General features: G+C 37.0%; 1 protein-coding gene across 1 annotated transcript in view; it reads right to left on the minus strand.

Annotated features, from left to right (window-relative positions):
* Positions 1-1,892: 1,892 nt before the first annotated feature.
* SAMD9 (sterile alpha motif domain containing 9) overlaps positions 1,893-19,021 on the minus strand; it is a 31,093-nt gene continuing 13,964 nt past the window's right edge. Inside the window, 6 exon segments of the mRNA XM_033194382.1 lie at positions 1,893-4,663; positions 4,665-4,825; positions 4,828-4,878; positions 4,881-5,726; positions 5,729-6,037; positions 6,040-8,475. Coding sequence (XP_033050273.1) covers positions 3,704-4,663; positions 4,665-4,825; positions 4,828-4,878; positions 4,881-5,726; positions 5,729-6,037; positions 6,040-8,475 — 4,763 coding nt within the window. The 3' untranslated portion in view covers positions 1,893-3,703.

A 19,021-nucleotide genomic window follows, 5' to 3' on the forward strand; every position in this document is an offset into this window, starting at 1 on the left:
GGGCTGCACCCAGCAAAGCCATGAAGGCAGTGCTGTCTGAGGGATTGGGGGCCCAACCTCCACTCCAGTGAGTGCATGAGGCATGGCATGGAGTCAAAAATTATTTGCAAACCTCAAAATTTAATATTGTTTGCTTTGTGTTTTGGACTTACTTGGGACCTGGGATCTTCTTTCCTATTTCTCCCTTTTGGAATAGGAATGTTTATCCTATGCTTGTCCCACATTGTAGTTGCAAACACACAACTTGTTTGATTCTACAGGCTCACATTTGGAAAGGAATTTGCCTTATGAAGAGTTGTACCTTAAGTTTCACACATAACTGATACAGATGGAATTCTGGACTTTAGACATTGGAGTTGGTGCTGGAACAAGTGAGACTTTTGGGGCTACTGGGATGGAATGAACGATTTTGCATATGAGAAGAATATAAATTTAGGGAGTCAAAATGTGTCCCCCTCAAATTCATAGTTCTAAGGAAATATAAAACTAATAGGTAAAGAGAATTATGATAGATCAAGGTGCCTGTTAAATTGATTCTGCACAATTTAGGAATTTTTAAATTTTCCAAACGAAAACTCACACACATTTATTACACTGGTGTTCTTTGGAAAAGTGGGTCTGAATTATTACAATATTAAAATTGATTTGTTTTCTGTTAAAAAATGTTAAAATTTAACTTTGGCTCTAAAACGATAAAAATTAGATACCAAAAGAAGTGATGAACCAAAATGCATATTTTCAAAGTAGGGTGTTTAAGAACCAATTTGACGATTGACCTATAATAAAGACATAATAGAAGAGTTAACTGCATAGAGCAGGGGTCAACAAACTTCCTGTAAAGAGCCAAATAGTAAATGTTTTAGACTTTGTGGCCCATAGGGTTTCTGTGGCAGCTACACAGCTCTGTTGTTGTAGTCTAAAAGCAGCCACAGGCGATACTTCAACAAATGAGCAGAGCTATGTTTCAATAAAACTTTATTTACAAAGACAAGCAGTAGGCTTGATTTATCCCACAGGTCGTAGGTTGCCCACTGCTAGCACTGAGGAAATGAGGGCTTATCAAGAGGTTCTTTTGGAGAAAGTTCTCTCATACCCCTATGAGAACCTTCTCTCAAGCCTTGAGATAGGGGGCCCTCAAAAGTTTCAGTTGAAGGGCTTTACCTGTGTCCCTCTGAATTTACAACATATATTGTTCCCCGAACTGGAAATTACCTTCACTCTCTACCAATGGCAGAACAAACACCCATAAGTGTTTCTTGTTCCCCCAAGGGAGATCACGGGGGACAGAACATCTGCTTAAACCGGCTTAATTTGAGTTCAAAAGAATCACCCGGGAAGGCAGGACTCCAGAAGAGACAATTCTGTGTAGAGTGAACTGAAACTTGGGGCAGACTGGGAAGTGGCTTCAGAGAAAAACGTGACTGGACATTCTAATTGAAACTCCGTTTGATCAGAGGATTTCTTTCATGTTTTAAAAATTGAGCTGAAGTGAAATGAGCCAGGCACAGAAAGACAAATACTGCATGATTTCACTTAGATGTGGAATCTAAAAAAGCTAAACTCATAGAAGCAGAAAGTTGAATGGTGTTTCCAGGGTTGCAGGGGCAGTGGGGGAGGTAGTGGGAAATGAGATTTTGGTCAAAGGGTACAAAGTTTTAGTTAGGAAGAATACATTTTGGAAATCTATTGTACAACATGATGATTATAGTTAATAAAAATGTATACTTGAAAATTGTTAAGAGAGTTGATTTTAAATGTTCTCATCACACACACAAGTGGGCTTGAGAGGTCATGGAGATACTAATTACTTTCATTTAGTCATTTCACAGTATACGCATGCCCATATCAAAACAAATACGCCAAACAAAATGCCCAGGCTGAACACCATAAATATATACAATTTTTATTTGTCAATTAAAAAGTAACAATAAAGATTGAGCTCATAAGTTATGGAGTTAAAATTTTATGCAGAAGAAAGGGAAAAACTTCCTCCAGTGAAAAAATTCTAATGAGATTTTGAAGACAGAAACAAATCACATTTTTTTGTTTTTGTTTTCTAAATGTTCTACAAGAGAAAATTTCAAAAGCACAATCAGTAAGAGAAAGAAAAGTATACATGTATCCAGCATGCAGCCATTGTTAACTCAGGACCAATCTTGTTTCGGTTCTACTTCCCTTTCACCACCCCTACACCCCAAACACAAAATTACTAATTCCAGATCATATTATTTATTTACAAATACTGTAGTATGTATCTCTGAAAGGCATGAACTCTTTAAAAAACATAACCATGGAATCATTATATCATCTAACAAATCAATAATAGAGGACCTTAATATCCTCAGATATCTAGTCTGTGTTCAAATTTTTCTGATTGCCTAATAATTGATTTTAGATTTTGCTCAAATTAAGATCTAAAGTCTATGTGTTTCACTTAGTCTATGTGTTTTCCCTTATAATGTATAGATTCCCTAACCTTTTTTTGGTCCTTTGCAATTTCTTTCTTTCTTTTTTGGTTGAAGAAACCAGGTTTTTGTCCTGTGTATTTCTACTTTCTGGATATTGCTGGTTGCATATTTGTTGTGATGTTAGTAGGTTTTTTTTTTTTTTAATTTCTTTTGAATTGAAAATAAGATCCAGAGACCTGATCAAATTCAGGTTTAATTATTTGGCAAGACCATCTCATGGGTGATATGTGCATTCCTATAATACTTCCAGACCCATAATGTGTGGTCTTCCTCTGTGATGTTAATATTTATCAGGATTTGAGACAGTTTGAGAAATCCGTTAGAAAGTTTTTTTTTTTTTAATCAGCTTTCTACTTAATGGTTTTGGCAGCCATTGATTACTGCCCATACCCATAATTTTATTAGGGGAAAATTACATTTTGATTACATATCTCTGGTTGTTTTTGTTCAAAACATAGGTTATATGTTAATCTGCCAGTACATTGGCATCTTCTGGATGAGAGACTCATTAGTCTTCTCACAAGAGTCCCTTTTGTTCATTATGTTGTGGAATTTGCGTGTGAGGTTTTTTTTTAAATTGTTTGTTTGGAGGGGAGTTGATAAGCTAATTAGCTATAGAGACAAATTTTATTTTTGCTTAACTGACTCTCACTGCATGAAAAGGCAATCTAATTCTCCAGCCTACTTTGGTAAGGTCTGATGACTTCTGTGGGCATGACCTTCAGAAGACTGGTCGGTCCTCTGTTTTGGAAGATCCTTGAGTGCCAAGTACATGATACATTGATGATCTGCTTAGTAAGAATAAATGTTGCTACTCAGTTTGAGAGGTTTCTGCTCTCTTTGAGAAATATTTTCCCAGACATTCTAATGTCTAAATGCCATTTGAGTAGACAATCTTCTTCAATCCATGCCTGGTAAGTAGTGGGGTTCTGTGTAGCCAGCTTATTACACTAACTTCTTCTGACTCCAGTCATAGCTCCTTATTATTTTGTCATCAATGGTGTTAACCAAACCAAGGAACATATTTGCTGCTTTTCATATATTTCACTACTTCCATTTTCACTATTGTCTTTGTAGGACTCATAATATATTTAAGAGGAAGTTAAATACTGCATGTACAGGTCTGAAGAGCTAGGGGCTGTATCTATAACCTTGCCAGTTTAAAGTGTCGATCTTGAGTCTAAAAAAATTAGGTGGTACTGAGACCAAATTCTTGAAGGAACAATATCAGACCCTTAAACAATTTCAATGTCATAAGCAAGTGGGCCTCCAATGGAAAATCCCAGGTAAAAAGACACTTTTTCTATGCTTCTGCCACTTCTAAGTTGACCTAAAAAAGTGGGAGTAATGGGTATTGTGATTTTTTCATTGATTCCATACTCTATGTATAAACAATTATTTTCAGCTCAACCTTGTAAACGAAGCAAAAGTTCTTGGATTTTTTGCTCTTTCCACACATCTCCACTCTGCCATAAGGAATTAATATCTGGTGTCTTTTCAAAGTACTGATCAATTTTTCCTTTGTGAACAAGTCTTTTCAGTCTTTCACCTTTTCCAAGAAAGAAATACGCAATTGGTTGCTTTGTACGATGCATATGTTTATATTGTCCCTTGAAAGAATTTTCCAGTGCTTGAGCATACTCTTTCATTTGTTGAGAATGTTGATCTAGTTGTTGATTTTCTGGCCAGAATAAGAGGGAAGCTAGAAAATAAGGTTCTGAAAACCGATAAGTCAGTCCTATTGGTTGCAAGACTTCTCGAAGCTGATCTTTCAGTTTTTCAACTGGCTTTACTAATGTGGAGGTAGGTTTGACACAGGAGAGAATAATGTTGGCCAAGATGAAATTTAACTTTTCTTTTGACTGGATTTTGACAGTGCATTGTTCTAAGAGAAAAGCATATTTGTTCACTATATATTCCATAGTGCTTATAGCATCCTCTTGACTTTTGATAAGATATTCCAAGAGCCCAGAAAACTTGTCTGCTTTTAAAGCTACTAGGCTTTTCTGGCATCTCTCTATTTGAAGTGGCTCACTGAACTTTGATCCAAGACCTATGTCTTGTGATTCTTCTAAGAGACAAAATATATCTGTATATTTCTTAAAATATGCAGCCACCTTTTCCCGAGTTTTTGCCTCTTCATTTTGCTTAATGTTGTTCCTGGGTTTTAGCAGGACAAAGTATTCATCAAAAAAAATCAGAGGACTTTTTCAAAGAAAATTTCAATTTAGTTAAATAAGGAATATAGTTTTTGAGGGCTAATTTATATTCATCATTTTGATCCCCTGGAATATCACCACTTCCTGATACAAAATTGACCATATCTCTTTTAGATAGCTCATTTTTATTATCAAAAAAGGAATGAGCTAGAGAATTTGGATTGTGTAAAGCCCATCTTCTATCTCTCCTTGTAACCAGCAATATTGTAAGTATCATACCTCCTTTTTGACTTCTGATACAATCTTTCCTTCACTTCATACTCTCTATCATCACTTTGCTGTTGAGATTCTTTGAATGCACTTGAGGCCTGTCCTGCTAAATTCAAAAGAGCAATTAGATCATCAACTGAAATGTTCCTGTTTCTTCCATTTTCCTCTATCCACCATTTTATTTTACTTTTGTAGACTTGACTCAATGTATCTGAGATATAAGAATTGTCAGGTTCTATGATTTTTGCTTGTTTTGCCCAATTTAGAGCATTGCCAAAGTCCTTCTTTTTAATGTAGAAATGTCTTGCCAATGCTTGGCAAATGAATGCATTTGGGTTGAATTGATGGATACCTTCAAGTAATACAGCTTCAACTGCTTCATTTCCTTCATCTTTATGTAATGCTTCAATAAATGGGGAAAACCAATTTCCTGTTTCACCTTCATGTTCATTGTGGTGTCTTGTGAGTAGGAGTGCGTGCATATCTTGCAAAAATTTGCTTTTTCCCATAGCAGTATCGAAGAACAAATTCGCAGTTAGCATATCCAACATAATTTGGCTTTTATTCAGGTGATAGCTTTTCTTCAATTCTTCCAGTGAGAACTTTGCAATCAAAGAGTGAATGATGCATACTCCACAGTAGTTTCCACATTCGATGACCTCTGTTTTTATCAGAATTGTAGAGTAGGTGCCCATCTTGTCTTCAAATTTTTCTGTCCCCCAGAAAGCCTTCTTGTTTCCAATTCCTAAGAATCTTTCACACTGTGATAGTGAAATGGTGGTATCAGGCACATATGAATTAAAAAGAGCCAGAAAAGAAAAGAGTTTGCTTCCTTGGTAAAAATATTCTGCCCTGTCAGGATATTCCGGACCACATTTTCTATGTATTCTTTATTAAAATTGGTTTTCATGATCATAAAGGAATAAAAATCCTCAAAGTTTTTATGCTGTTCTTTGATTTCTTTCAATTTAAGCTCAAAAGCTCTCTGTTCTTTGGGAGAGAGTTACCGTATTACGGCAGTGCTGTCTGGGATCCTTGCACTTTTTTCAGGATTTTGTGATCTCATACAATTTAGGATAATCACCAGAGGTTTTTCATATCGAATGTACTTTTTAGTTATAGCTGTTTGAATAGAGTACTCAGAAGATAAACATTATCTTGTTCTTCAAAATCATCAACAAGGAGCAGTACTGGTACATATTCCTGTCAGTTCATTGCCCCATAGGTGATTAAATTGGTTACCCATTCTCCAATTTCAGAAAAATCCACTGTGTTGTTTTTCAGCACAGCACATCTGAATTTTTTCCTTAGGTCCCAGAGAATGTGCATAGCCAAGGTGGTTCCCCCACAGCCTGGATGATGATACAGGTGAATAATTTTGGTACATGTTGGTTTAGAAGAATCTGTGCAGTTTTGAATCATTGTTTCAAGTCTTTCATATTTATCCCTTTTGACAAAAGGTGAAGAATAACTTTCAGAAGAGAAGTAGAAGTTCCACCATGACACTTTGCCACCTCGATAGAAGTCTTCCTTTTTTGATGCCTTGAATTCAAGGAATTTATTTTTGTCCTTCTCTAACAGTGTACCCTCACATTCATTTTCACAGATAATTTCCAGAGTAGTCATGATATCTTCTTCTTTTTTCAGAAGGACAGTCGATAAGCCAATAGATGGCAAAAGTCTTTTTGAAGATTGAGTCACAGATTTTAGTTTAAGAATAGTGCCATTGATCTCTTCAAGGCTTAAAGCAGAAATACGTTGGCTTGAAATTTCATCTTGGTGTTTTATTAATCTTGCTTCAAGTAGATCTTTCCATCCCTGAAATATGTGTGGTTGTACACAAATACACAGTATATTTTCTATTCCTTTGAGATCCTCGTAGAAAGCACAGAAAGTCTCAATGAGGGGATCTCTTGGGTCATCCACAGAGGAGAGTAATAGAAATACCACCAAAAACTTCCCTCTTGGCATTATGTCATCATGTGTAAGAAATGAAATCAGTTTCCTGACATTAGAAGCTCTTTCTCTTTGCCAGGAACTTGGATCAAAGGGTTTATATTTTTCACTGTCAAGGTCTGACCTGCCGTTGCAGAAAATCCAGCTCAGTTGATGGTAAAGATTCAGAGTAGAAATCTTCTCATTTGGTGTGGTTTTCCCTTCTACATATATACTTGGAAAGTGAAGGTTTGCTACTCAGCTTGCTTTGTAATCTTGGACCACTCCATTGATGTTAGACTCAGGATCGAACTCCAGCACAGCAAACCATATAATTTCCTTCAGGAAATCTAAGTGTTTTGTTTAATCTGAGTGACATTTATTTGTTACAAGAATGTACTGTTCATAGTATGAATTATCTAACAAATCTTGATTTCCTGTCAATAATTTAACCAACTTTGGTCCCTCCCTTTCTTTTTTATTTGTTTTTGCTCTGAATTTTTCTTCTTCTGCTTTTCTGGACTCTGCCAGTGTTTCAAAATCTGCTTTAAATGCTCTGAAATCAGCTTTATTTTTCATAATGTCCTTAGAGCTGGTCCCATCTCGCACAAATACTGAGAATTTTTTACTTTGTTCCCATGTTTTGTTGTTGTAATTTTGAATTTTAATCTGGAAATAATCATATTGGCATTCAGAAAACTGTGGAATAATGTCCACTTCAATAACAAATTTGTCAGATAGAGTACTAATTGGCAGTAAAACTTCCACAAATCTTGGCTCTCGAAAGCACTTCTTTGCTTGTTGGACCTGATGGTCTTCAAAATACTTATTTATCATCAGATTGAAATGGTTAATGAGGGCTTCCTTGGTATCACTGGTGACTTTGATGCCAACAATTTTCCCATGAGATTTGTCTTTGACTCCAAAATGAATAGTGCCATTGGTACGTGAATTCATACAAGGTGAAGCAAATCGGAAAACCTCATTGCTAAATTTCATCTTAACATCCTCTTCTGTGGCTGTCTCTGTATTTGTGAAGGCTTTGAATTCGTGTATCAGATCAATGAGATTGCCTGGTCCTGTTTCAGGCTGTAGAATGAAATCCAACTTGTAACGATATGGATTACTGAATTCATCAAATGGGTATGATACACATGTCAGGTCTGTGGATGGCTGCCTTTCCTTTGTATAATCTATTTTATCTTCTATGAGCTCAACTTTTAGTGACTCAGAAACTTTAGCAATTGTACTCATTGTAGACGGATTAACCATATCTGGGTTCTCTTTAGCCTTTTGTTTTTGCTTTGAAGTTTCTCTTCTTTCCTTTTGAGACACGGTTTGGTCTTTAGGAGCATTTTTACTGGGCTTTCTCATCTTAGATGTCTAAATCGAACCTTCAATGGCTGTTTTCTGAAATTCTTTGAATAGTTCTTCTATTTGAATAGCTGGTCCATGTGTGATGCCCATATCAACAAGATGTTCTTTTTTTAACCACTTCAAGACTGCTCCATTCACATCTTGTCCAGTCAAAATTTCCCTGTGTTTTTGGTCAATCTTGTGACTTTCTAACCACTGATTTACATCCTCTTTGGTCCAATCATCTGTATTTTGTGGAAGGTTCAGTTGCTTTGCCATTCTGATACCTACATGTAGAAAAAGAAAAATTATTTAGTATTATTAAAAGTAAAATTTTGACACAATCAATTTTAGTAGATAATATATACATAATTTTCAAAATTTAAAAAGTTAAATAGGATATGCCAATGAATTATCTCTTGAGAGAACATGACTGTTATCAGTTTCCTCTGCATCCCTCCAGAGAAAGAATACCAAATACAACCACGTGATCACCCTTTTCCCACATAAATTGTGGCATACTATACATAATTCTCTGGCTTCATTCACTCAGTAAATTTTGGGAATACTTCCAGCCAGTATATATAGAGATAGTTTATCCTTATTAATGATTGTTTGCTATAATGTGTGTTTGCTGTATTATTTAAGAACATTCAATTCTGATATAGAAAATAAGGAAAAAGAAGGATATTTGAAACTGAGTTAGAAGCAGGTTTGTGAGATACATCATGATAGACATAGATAAAGTAAATAGAGCATATGAGTGTTAAGCATAGTTAGAAAGGGATGTAAGAACCAAATAGTAAATATTCATGAGACACACATGAAGCTCTTGCTGTTTTTGAGGTCTTAATTGGGTTACTTATTTGGTGACACCCATTCTAATCATTTGTGTTCTCCATTGAAGAAACATCAGTAAAATCCATAGTAGCTTATCAGGCTAATGACCTTTATCTGTGGCCATGCATACTAATCCCTCTGCATTTTTCTGATTAGAGCAAGTGTATGTCATTGACCCACAATCTCTTCCATCTGCCGAGCCCCTTGAAACAGACCTCAACTCTGGTTCTCAAAATTGTACAGTCAGTAGAGAATGCTGAAACATCAGAGAGGAAGAGAGAAGATATATTAACTAGCACAACTGAGATAATGAGATCCTTCTACTCTTCTTGTTCTTTATCCGAGATGTGTTGCTCACCTCTTTGTTGTTGTTGTTGGGTATTTTAATTTTTTTTTTTTTTTTGAGATGAAGTTTTGCTCTTGTTGCCCAGGTGGAGTGCAATGGTGCCATCTTGGCTCATTGCAACCTCTGCCTCCTGGGTTCAAGCAATCCTCCTGCCTCCGCCTCCCAAAGTGCTGGGATTACAGGCGTGAGCCACTGCGCCTGGCCTTGTTGTGTATTTTAATTGATTTTAAAAAATATGTCCTTCAAGCATCTTAATTTTGTCTGTGAGCTGTTCTGCTCCATGTCATCTGGAATTGCTTGCTGAGTAGTGAACTTGTTGGCTACTGTTGTATTAAAGTAATTTTTCACATGATAATTGATAAGAGCTGATTCCTGAGCAATAACTCATGGCATAATTATTTAGTTTGCAAATTTGCAGACTATTATCCGAAAAATTAATGTCAATCTAGGCTACACAAACATAGCAATGGTTAGAAAAAATGAAATACAAATAATAATAGTCAGCTTTAAGTATGATCCAAAACTGTGAGTCATTTTAATGAACTAAACTTTCATTTGTCATGGGAGGCATCAAATTAAATAATGGAGGCAGCCTGGGGAATGATGGCAGATAAATTATTATATAGGCCCACGTTCATGAAATAACACACAGAAATATTGCTTTCTAGTGGCAGAGACAAACTCAGGATTAGGATTTACATTCCTTTCAAGACATGAAGATGTCAGAGCCATGGTCCAAGGTTTAAGCGATTATTTTTTTCATTATGTAACTGTGGTATGCACAGAAAGTGAATAAGCAACATACCTTACAGCTATATCAATACAAAATAGGCAAAGATAGGCAATATCTTGGTTGTGATTTTGTACTATAATTTTATAAGATTTTACAATTGGGGAAGTTAGGTAAAGAGTACACAGAATATCAAATTATTTCTTGCAACTACATATGAATCTACAATAATCTCAAATAAAATGTTACTCAAAAAATAAAAAACTGCAATGGTATCCATTACAGAGAAAAATATTTAGAACTGAGCAGTAATAAAAATTCTGCATATAAAAAGTTGTAAGGAACAATGTCTACAATACTTGGAGAAATATGTATAGCCTTGTATGTATTTATAAAAATGGAAGAATGGGTGTGCCCTGCTGTGCACCTGTATGGCTAAGACCCCTGCTGCATGCGTGCATGGGTGTGACCCACGTCCACGGATTTTGTCTGGGGGACCGCAAGTACCTTCAGCCATTCTCCCTTCACACGCACATGGACACAGTGTCACCTCCTCAAGCCATAGGGTGCCAAGTCTAAAGCACAGGGCCGGGTTTCAAGATGGCCAAATAGGAACAGCTCCAGTCTATAGCTTCCAGTGTGAGCAATGAAGAAGATGGGTGATTTCTGCATTTTCAACTGAGGTACCAGGTTCATCTCACTGGGGCTTGTCAGACAGCGGGTGTAGTCCATGGAGTGTGAGCTGAAGCAGGGGAGGGCATCACATCACCCAGAAGTGCAAGTGGTTGGGAAATTCCCTTTCCTAGCCAAGGGAAGCCATGACAGATGGTACTTGGAAAATCGGGACACTCCCACCCTAATACTGCACTTTTCCAATGGTCTTAGCAAATGGCACACCAGAAGATTATATCCCACACCTGGCTCAGAGGGTCCCACACACATGGAGCCTCACTCACTGCTAGCACAGCAGTCTCAGTTCGAACTGCAAGGCAGCAGCAAGGCGACGGGAGGGGCATCTGCCATTGCTGAGGATTGAGTAGGTAAACAAAGTGGCCAGGAACCTTGAATTGGGTGGAGCCCACTGCAGCTCAAGGAGGCCTGCCCGCCTCTGTAGACTCCACCTCTGTGGGCAGGGCGTAGCTGAACAAAAGGCAACAGAAACTCCTGCAGACTGGGAGACACCTCTCATTAGGGGCCTACCAACACCTCATACAGCCAGGTGACCCTCTGAGATGAAGCTTCCAGAGGAAGGATCAGGCAGCAACATTTGCTGTTCTGCAATATTTGCTGTTCTGCAGCCTCCGCTGGTGATACCCAGGCAAACAGGGTCTGGAGTGGACCTCCAGCAAACTCCAACAGACCTGCAGCTGAGGGTCCTGACTGTTAGAAGGAAAACTAACAAACAGAAAGGACATCCACACCAAAACCCCATCTGTACTTCACCATCATCAAAGACCAAAGGTAGATAAAACCACAAAGATGGGGAGAAACCAGAGCAGAAAAGCTGAAAATTCTAAAAATCAGAGCTCCTCTTCTCCTCCAAAGAAATGCAGCTCCTCACCAGCAATGGAGCAAAGCTGGACAGAGAATGACTTTGACGAGTTGAGAGAAGCAGGCTTCAATAACAAACTTCTCTGATCTAAAGGAGGATGTTCAAACCCATCACAAAGAAGCTAAAAACATTGAAGAAAGATTAGACGAATGGCTAACTAGAATAAACAGCATAGAGAAGACCTCAAATGACCTGATGGAGCTGAAAACCATGGCACAAGAACTACATGTCACATACACAAGCTTCAGTAGCCGATTTGATCAAGTGGAAGAAAGGGTATCAGTGATTGAAGATCAAATGAATGAAATTAAGCAAGAAGAGAAGTTTAGAGAAAAAAGAGTAAAAAGAAACAAACAAAGCCTCCAAGAAATATGGGATTATGTGAAAAGACCAAATCTACATCTGATTGGTGTACCTGAACATGACGGGGAGAATAGAACCAAGTTGGAAAACACTCTTCAGGATATTATCCAGTAGAACTTCCCCAACCTAGCAAGGCAGGAAGACATTACAATTCAGGAAATACAGAGAATGCCACAAAGATACTCCTTGAGAAGAGCAACTCCAAGACACATAATTGTCAGATTCACCAAAGTTGAAATGAAGGAAAAAATGTTAAGGGCAGCCAGAGAGAAAGATTGGGTTACCCACAAAGGGAAGCCCATCAGATTAACAGTGGATCTCTTGGCAGAAAATCTACAAGCCAGAAGAGAGTGGGGGCCAATATTCAACATTCTTAAAGAAAAGAATTTTCAACCCAGAATTTCATATCCAGCCAAACTAAGTTTCGTAAGTGAAGGAAAAATAAAATCCTTTACAGACAAGCAAATGCTGAGAGATTTTGTCACCACCAGGCCTATTATACAAGAGCTCCTGAAGGAAACAGTAAACATGGAAAGGAACAACCGGTACCAGCCATTGCAAAAACATGCCAAAATGTAAAGACCATTGATGCTAGGAAGAAACTGCATCAACTAATGAGCAAAATAACCAGCTAACCTCATAATGACAGGATGAAATTCACACATAACAATGTTAACCTAAAGTGTAAATGGGATAAATGATCCAATTAAAAGATACAGACTGGCAAATTGGATAAAGAGTTAAGACCCATCAGTGTGCTGTATTCAGGAGACCCATCTCATGCACAGAGATACACATAGGCTCAAAATAAAGGGATGGAGAAAGATCTACCAAGCAAATGGAAAACAAAACAAAACAAAAAGCAGGGGTTGCAATCCTAGTCTCTGATAAAACACACTTTAAACCAACAAAGATCAGAAGAGACAAGGCCATTACATAACTCTAAAGGGATCAATTCAACAAGAAGAGCTAACTATCCTAAATATATATGCACCCAATACAGGAGCACCCAGATTCATAAAGCAAGTCCTTAGAGACCTACAAAGAGACTTAGACTCCCATACAATAATAATGGGAGACTTTAACACCCCACTGTCAACATTAGACAGATCAATGAGACAGCAAGTTAGCAAGGATATCCAGGACTTGAACTCATCTCTGCACCAAGTGGACCTAATAGACATCTACAGAACTCTCCACCCCAAATCAACAGAATATATATTCTTCTCAGCACCACATCACACTTATTCCAAAATTGACCACATAATTGGAAGTAAAGTACTCCTCAGCAAATGTAAAAGAACAGAACTTATAACAAACTGTCTCTCAGACCACAGTGCAATCAAATTAGAACTCAGGATTAAGAAACTCACTCAAAACCACTCAACTTCATGGAAACTGAACAACCTGCTCCTGAACGACTACTGTGTCCATAATGAAATGAAAGCAGAAATAAAGATGTTCTTTGAAACCAGTGAGAACAAAGACACAACATACCAGAATCTCTGGGACACATTTAAAGCAGTGTGTAGAGGGAAATTTATAGCACTAAATGCCCACAAGAGAAAGCAGGAAAGATCTAAAATTGACACCCTAACATCACAATTAACTACAGAAGCAAGAGCAAACACATTCAAAATCTAGCAGAAGGCAAGAAATAACTAAGATCAGGGCGGAACTGAAGGAGATAGAGACACACAAAAAAAAAACTCCAAAAAATCAATGAATCCAGGAGTTGGTTGTTTGAAAAGATCAACAAAATTGATAGACCGCTAGCAAGATTAATAAAGAAGAAAAGAGAGAAGAATCAAATAGATGCAATAACAAATGATAAAGGAGATATGACCACCGATCCCACAGAAATCCAAACTACCATCAGAGAATACTGTAAACACCTCTATGCAAATAAACTAGAAAATCTAGAAGAAATGCAAAAATTCCTGGACACATACACCCTCCCAAGACTAAACCAGGAAGAAGTTGAATCCCTGAATAGAGCAATAACAGGTTCTGAAATTGAAGCAACAATTAATAGCCTACCAACCAAAAAAAGTCTAGGACCAGACGGATTCACAGTCAAATTCTACCAGAGGCACAAAGATGAGCTGGTACCATTCCTTCTGAAACTATTCCAATCAATAGAAAAAGAGGGAGTCCTCCCTAATGCATTTTATGAGGCCAGCATCATCCTGATACCAAAGCCTGGCAGAGATACAACAACAAAAAAAGAATTTTAGACTAATATCCCTGATGAACATCGATGCAAGAATCCTCAATAAAATATTGGCAAACCGAATCCAGCAGCACATCAAAAAGCTTATCCACCAAGATCAAGTTGGCTTCATTCCTGGGATGCAAGGCTGGTTCAATATATGCAAATCAATAAATGTAATACATCATATAAACAGAACCAAAGATAAAAACCACATGATTCTCTCAATAGATGCAGAAAATGCCTTTGACAATATTCAACAGCACTTCATGCTAAAAACTCTCAATAAACTAGATATTGATGGGACATATCTCAAAATAATAAAAGCTATTTATGACAAACCCACAGCCAATATCATAATGGCAAAAACTGGAAGCATTCCCTTTGAAAACTGGCACAAGACAGGGATGTCCTCTCTCACCACTCCTATTCAACATAGTGTTGGAAGTCCTGGCTAGGGCAATCAGGCAGGAGAAAGAAATAAAGGGTATTCAGTTAGGAAAGAAGGAAGTCAAATTGTCCCTGTTTGCAGATGACACGATTGTATATTTAGAAAATCCCATCATCTCAGACCAAAATCTCCTTAAACTGATAAGCATCTTCAGTCAAGTCACAGGATACAAAAATCAAAAGCATTCCTATACACCAAAAACAGACAAACAGCCAAATCATGAGTGAACTCCCATTCACAATTGCTTTAAAGAGAATAAAATACCTAGAATCCAACTTACAAGGGATGTGAAAGACCTCTTCAAAGAGAACTACAAACCACTGCTCAGTGAAATAAAAATAAAATAAAAGAATAAAATAAAATAAGAATTAAAAGAATAACATAAAATAAAATGTAAGAGAAAATAAAATAAAATAAATGAAATAAAAGAGGACACAAACAAACAAAAGAACATACCATGCTCATGGATAGGAAGAATCAATATTGTGAAAATGGCCATAGAGCCCAAGGTAATTTATAGATTCAATGCCATCCCCATTAAGCTACCAATGACTTTCTTCACAGAATTGGAAAAAACTACCTTAAAGTTCATATGGAACCAAAAATAAGAGCCCACAATGCCAAGACAATCCTAAGCCAAAAGAACAAACCTGGAGGCATCACACTACCTGACTTCAAACTATACTACAAGGCTACAGTAACCAAAACAGCATGGTACTGGTACCAAAACAGAGATATACACCAATGGAACAGAACAGAGCCCTCAGAAATAATACCACATATCTACAACCATCTGATCTTTGACAAGCCTGACAAAACAAGAAATGGGGAAAGGATTCCCTATTTAATAAATGGCTAGCCATATGTAGAAAGCTAAAACTGGATCCTTTCCTTACACCTTATACAAAAATTAATTCAAGATGGATTAAAGACTTAAATGTTAGGCCTAAAACCATAAAAAACCTAGAAGAAAACCTAGGCAATACCATTCAGGACATAGGCATGGGCAAGGACTTCATAACTAAAACACAAAAAGCAATGACAACAAAAGCCAAAACTGACAAACAAAAGAGCTTCTGCACAGCAAAAGAAACTACCATCAGAGTAAACAGGCAACTTACAGAATGGGAGAAAATTTTTGCAATCTACCAATCTCACAAAGGGCTAATATCTAGAATCTGTGAAGAACTTAAATAAATTTACAAGAAAAAATCAAACAACCCCATCAAAAAGTGGGCAAAGGACAAGAACAGACACTTCTCAAAAGAGGACATTAATGCAGCCAACAGACACATGAAAAAATGCTCATCATCACTGGCCATCAGAGTAATGCAAATCTAAACCACAATGAGATACCATCTCACACCAGTTAGAACGGCGATCATTAAAAAGTCAAGAAACAACAGGTGCTGGAGAGGATGTGGAGAAATAGCAACACTTTTACACGGTTGGTGGGACTGTAAACTAGTTCAACCATTGTGGAAGACAGTGTGGCGATTCCTCAAAGATCTAGACCTAAAAATACCATTTGTCTGAGCTATCCCTTTATTGGGTATATATCCAAAGGATTATAAATCATGTTGCTATAAAGACACATGCACACGTATGTTTATTGCGGCACTATTCACAATAGCAAAGACTTGGAACCAACCCAAATGTCCATCAATGATAGACTGGATTAAGTAAATGTGGCACATATACACCATGGAATACTATGCAGCCATAAAAAAGGATTAGTTCATGTCCTTTGTAGGGACATGGATGAAGCTGGAAACTCATTCTGAGCAAACTATTGCAAAGACAGAAAACCAAACACCACGTGTTCACACTCACAGGTGGGAAGTGAACAATGAGAATACTAGGACACAGGGTGGTGAACATCACACACCGGGGCCTGTTGTGAGGTGGGGGGAGGGGGGAGGGATAGCATTAGGAGATATACCTAATGTAAATGATGAGTTAATGGGTGCAGCACACCAACATGGCACATGTGTACATACGTAACAAACATGCATGTTGTGCATATGTACCCTAGAACTTAAAGTATAATTTAAAAAAAGGAAGAATGACTGAAAAGTATGAACTAAATGCCAATTTAATAAATTCAAAGAAGAACAATAGAATAAACCTGAAATAAGAAGAAAGAAAAAAATAAAGATAAAAGTAGAAATTTATAAAATGGAAAACAAAATGACAAGAGAAACTCAATGAAGTCCAAGAGATAAAAAGTAATAAAATTGACACATCCATGGAATGATTAACCAAAAAATAAAATAAGCAATATTAATTAAATTAGCAATTTAATTAATTAAATAATTCAATTAATAATTCAATTAATAAAATAGGCAATATTAGATACTTTAAAAATGAAAGGGTTTGGATGTTATTCCAACCAACTTTAACTGAATAAATTGAAAACTGAGATTAATTAGCAAATTCTTAAAAAATATAGCTTACCAAACTGACTCTAGAAGAAACCGAAGGAGTCTCAGTTTCAGGATGTAGGAGATCACAAAAGGCCACCTACTCACCCACTGCAACAATGAGAACAAAATCCGAAAAATTGCAAAACTCATATTTTTAAGTAATCACAAAGTCATCAATAGACCAGATGACAAGGACAGGATGAACTAAAATTCCAGAGAGGAAAAGATTCCTGTCTAGGTAAGCTTTGGGGGCATTTGTTGATTTGGGGTTGGGTTTAAGGATTAGACTTGGCCTACTGGGAGGAGGAGAAACCAGTGGGGATTTTGGTAGTCACAGAGGCGGGTGTAATGAAGTGCAATTAGAAGTGTTCCAAAATCTTTACTATAATGGATATGCAAAGTAAAATTACAACAAGATAATATTACATGCCTACCAGAATGGCTAAAATTAAAGACTGGTAATGCCAAATGTTGGTGAAGATGTGGAGTCAATGGAGCTCTCATACATTGCCTGTTGGAATGTACATTGTTTCAGCCACTTTAAGAAGCTATCAGTTTTTGTGAAGTTAAATATATACCTACCCTTTGGATCTGCAATTCTCATGAAAACGATCAAAGTACTGATACAGGCAACAACGTGAAAGAATGTGAGCATCATACTGTGTGAAATAAGCCAGTTACAACAGAAAACATATTGTAGAATTCTACTTATATAATTTAAGAATAGGCAAAAGTAATCTGTCATAGAAGTCAGAATGATGTTGGGGGTAGATATTTTCTAGGAAGGAACACAAGGAAAACTTCTGGGGTGATGGAAATATTTTATAACTTGATATGAGTAGTGGTTGCACAGGTAAGTACATATAAAAGTTTCATAGAGGCTTACCCTGAAGTTTGTTCATTGTATATAAGTTATACCGTATTTAAAAAGCCAATAATGCCTCCAAAATACATTAGAAAATAAATAAACGGATGAATAAAATAAAAGAGACACTTGCATAAAAAAGATGATAGTGTGTTATGAACCAAGGACAATTGTAAATTCAATGGTATGTGAGGTCCTAAAGTTTTGCTAGGTGTTTATTATTGCAGCCTCAGATTATGAACGTTTGACTTCTGCATCCCACTCAGGGTTGATTCATACTGATTTTAGAGTTGTCTAAAAGCTGACTACACCCTCGTCTAGTGACCCTTCTATCTAAGTTACTTTCTTGTATCCATTTGCTGAGTCACATCTACTCCACCCTGTGAACGTATGCTCCTTTTTGTTACACCCACACTATTTAACATAAAGCAGGGGTCCCTGATTATTCTGCTGCTAGTATGCCCTGGCTCCTGAGGCCTCATACCCATGACTCTCATCCCCCATCTTGCCCCATCCCACCAGTACCCTTTTCCTGGGGTCTCCCTGACTTCCTTCATCAACTTGAAACTTTCACAGTTTTACAGACACAGTCACAGTCCTTACTCTCTGGGTGATATGTCATAAACTAGATTATGAGAACGAGTGGTGAATTAGATGGATTATTTGATTTATGCAAGAACTGCATACCATTATATGTAAAAACATAAAGTCAGGTTCTCATATAAAAATGTGGGAGATGGAGAACTGGGCCTGAGCATTTGGTTGGGAAAGTAAGCAAATAATAAAGAAGTGACTTTTGACTGTTTTCTCTACTAGAGAGATTATGAATATTTCAAATGTCATTGAACAGGTTACACTTTCACGCTTCTTCCCCTAAAGCTTTTGTCAGATTATTGATAGCTGTGCCTTTCAATAGTTATTTTTTAAAAATTGTTGATGATGTCACTCTTGGAGAAAATAATATGCCACCATTCATAGGTATTTATGCTACTGTTCATAGATATTTTACATATTTATGATTTCTTTATATCCTCTCTTATTCCAAAAT

The sequence above is a fragment of the Trachypithecus francoisi genome, unplaced genomic scaffold (assembly GCF_009764315.1).
Source record: "Trachypithecus francoisi isolate TF-2019V2 unplaced genomic scaffold, Tfra_2.0 Lachesis_group4, whole genome shotgun sequence".
Taxonomy (NCBI): domain Eukaryota; kingdom Metazoa; phylum Chordata; class Mammalia; order Primates; family Cercopithecidae; genus Trachypithecus; species Trachypithecus francoisi.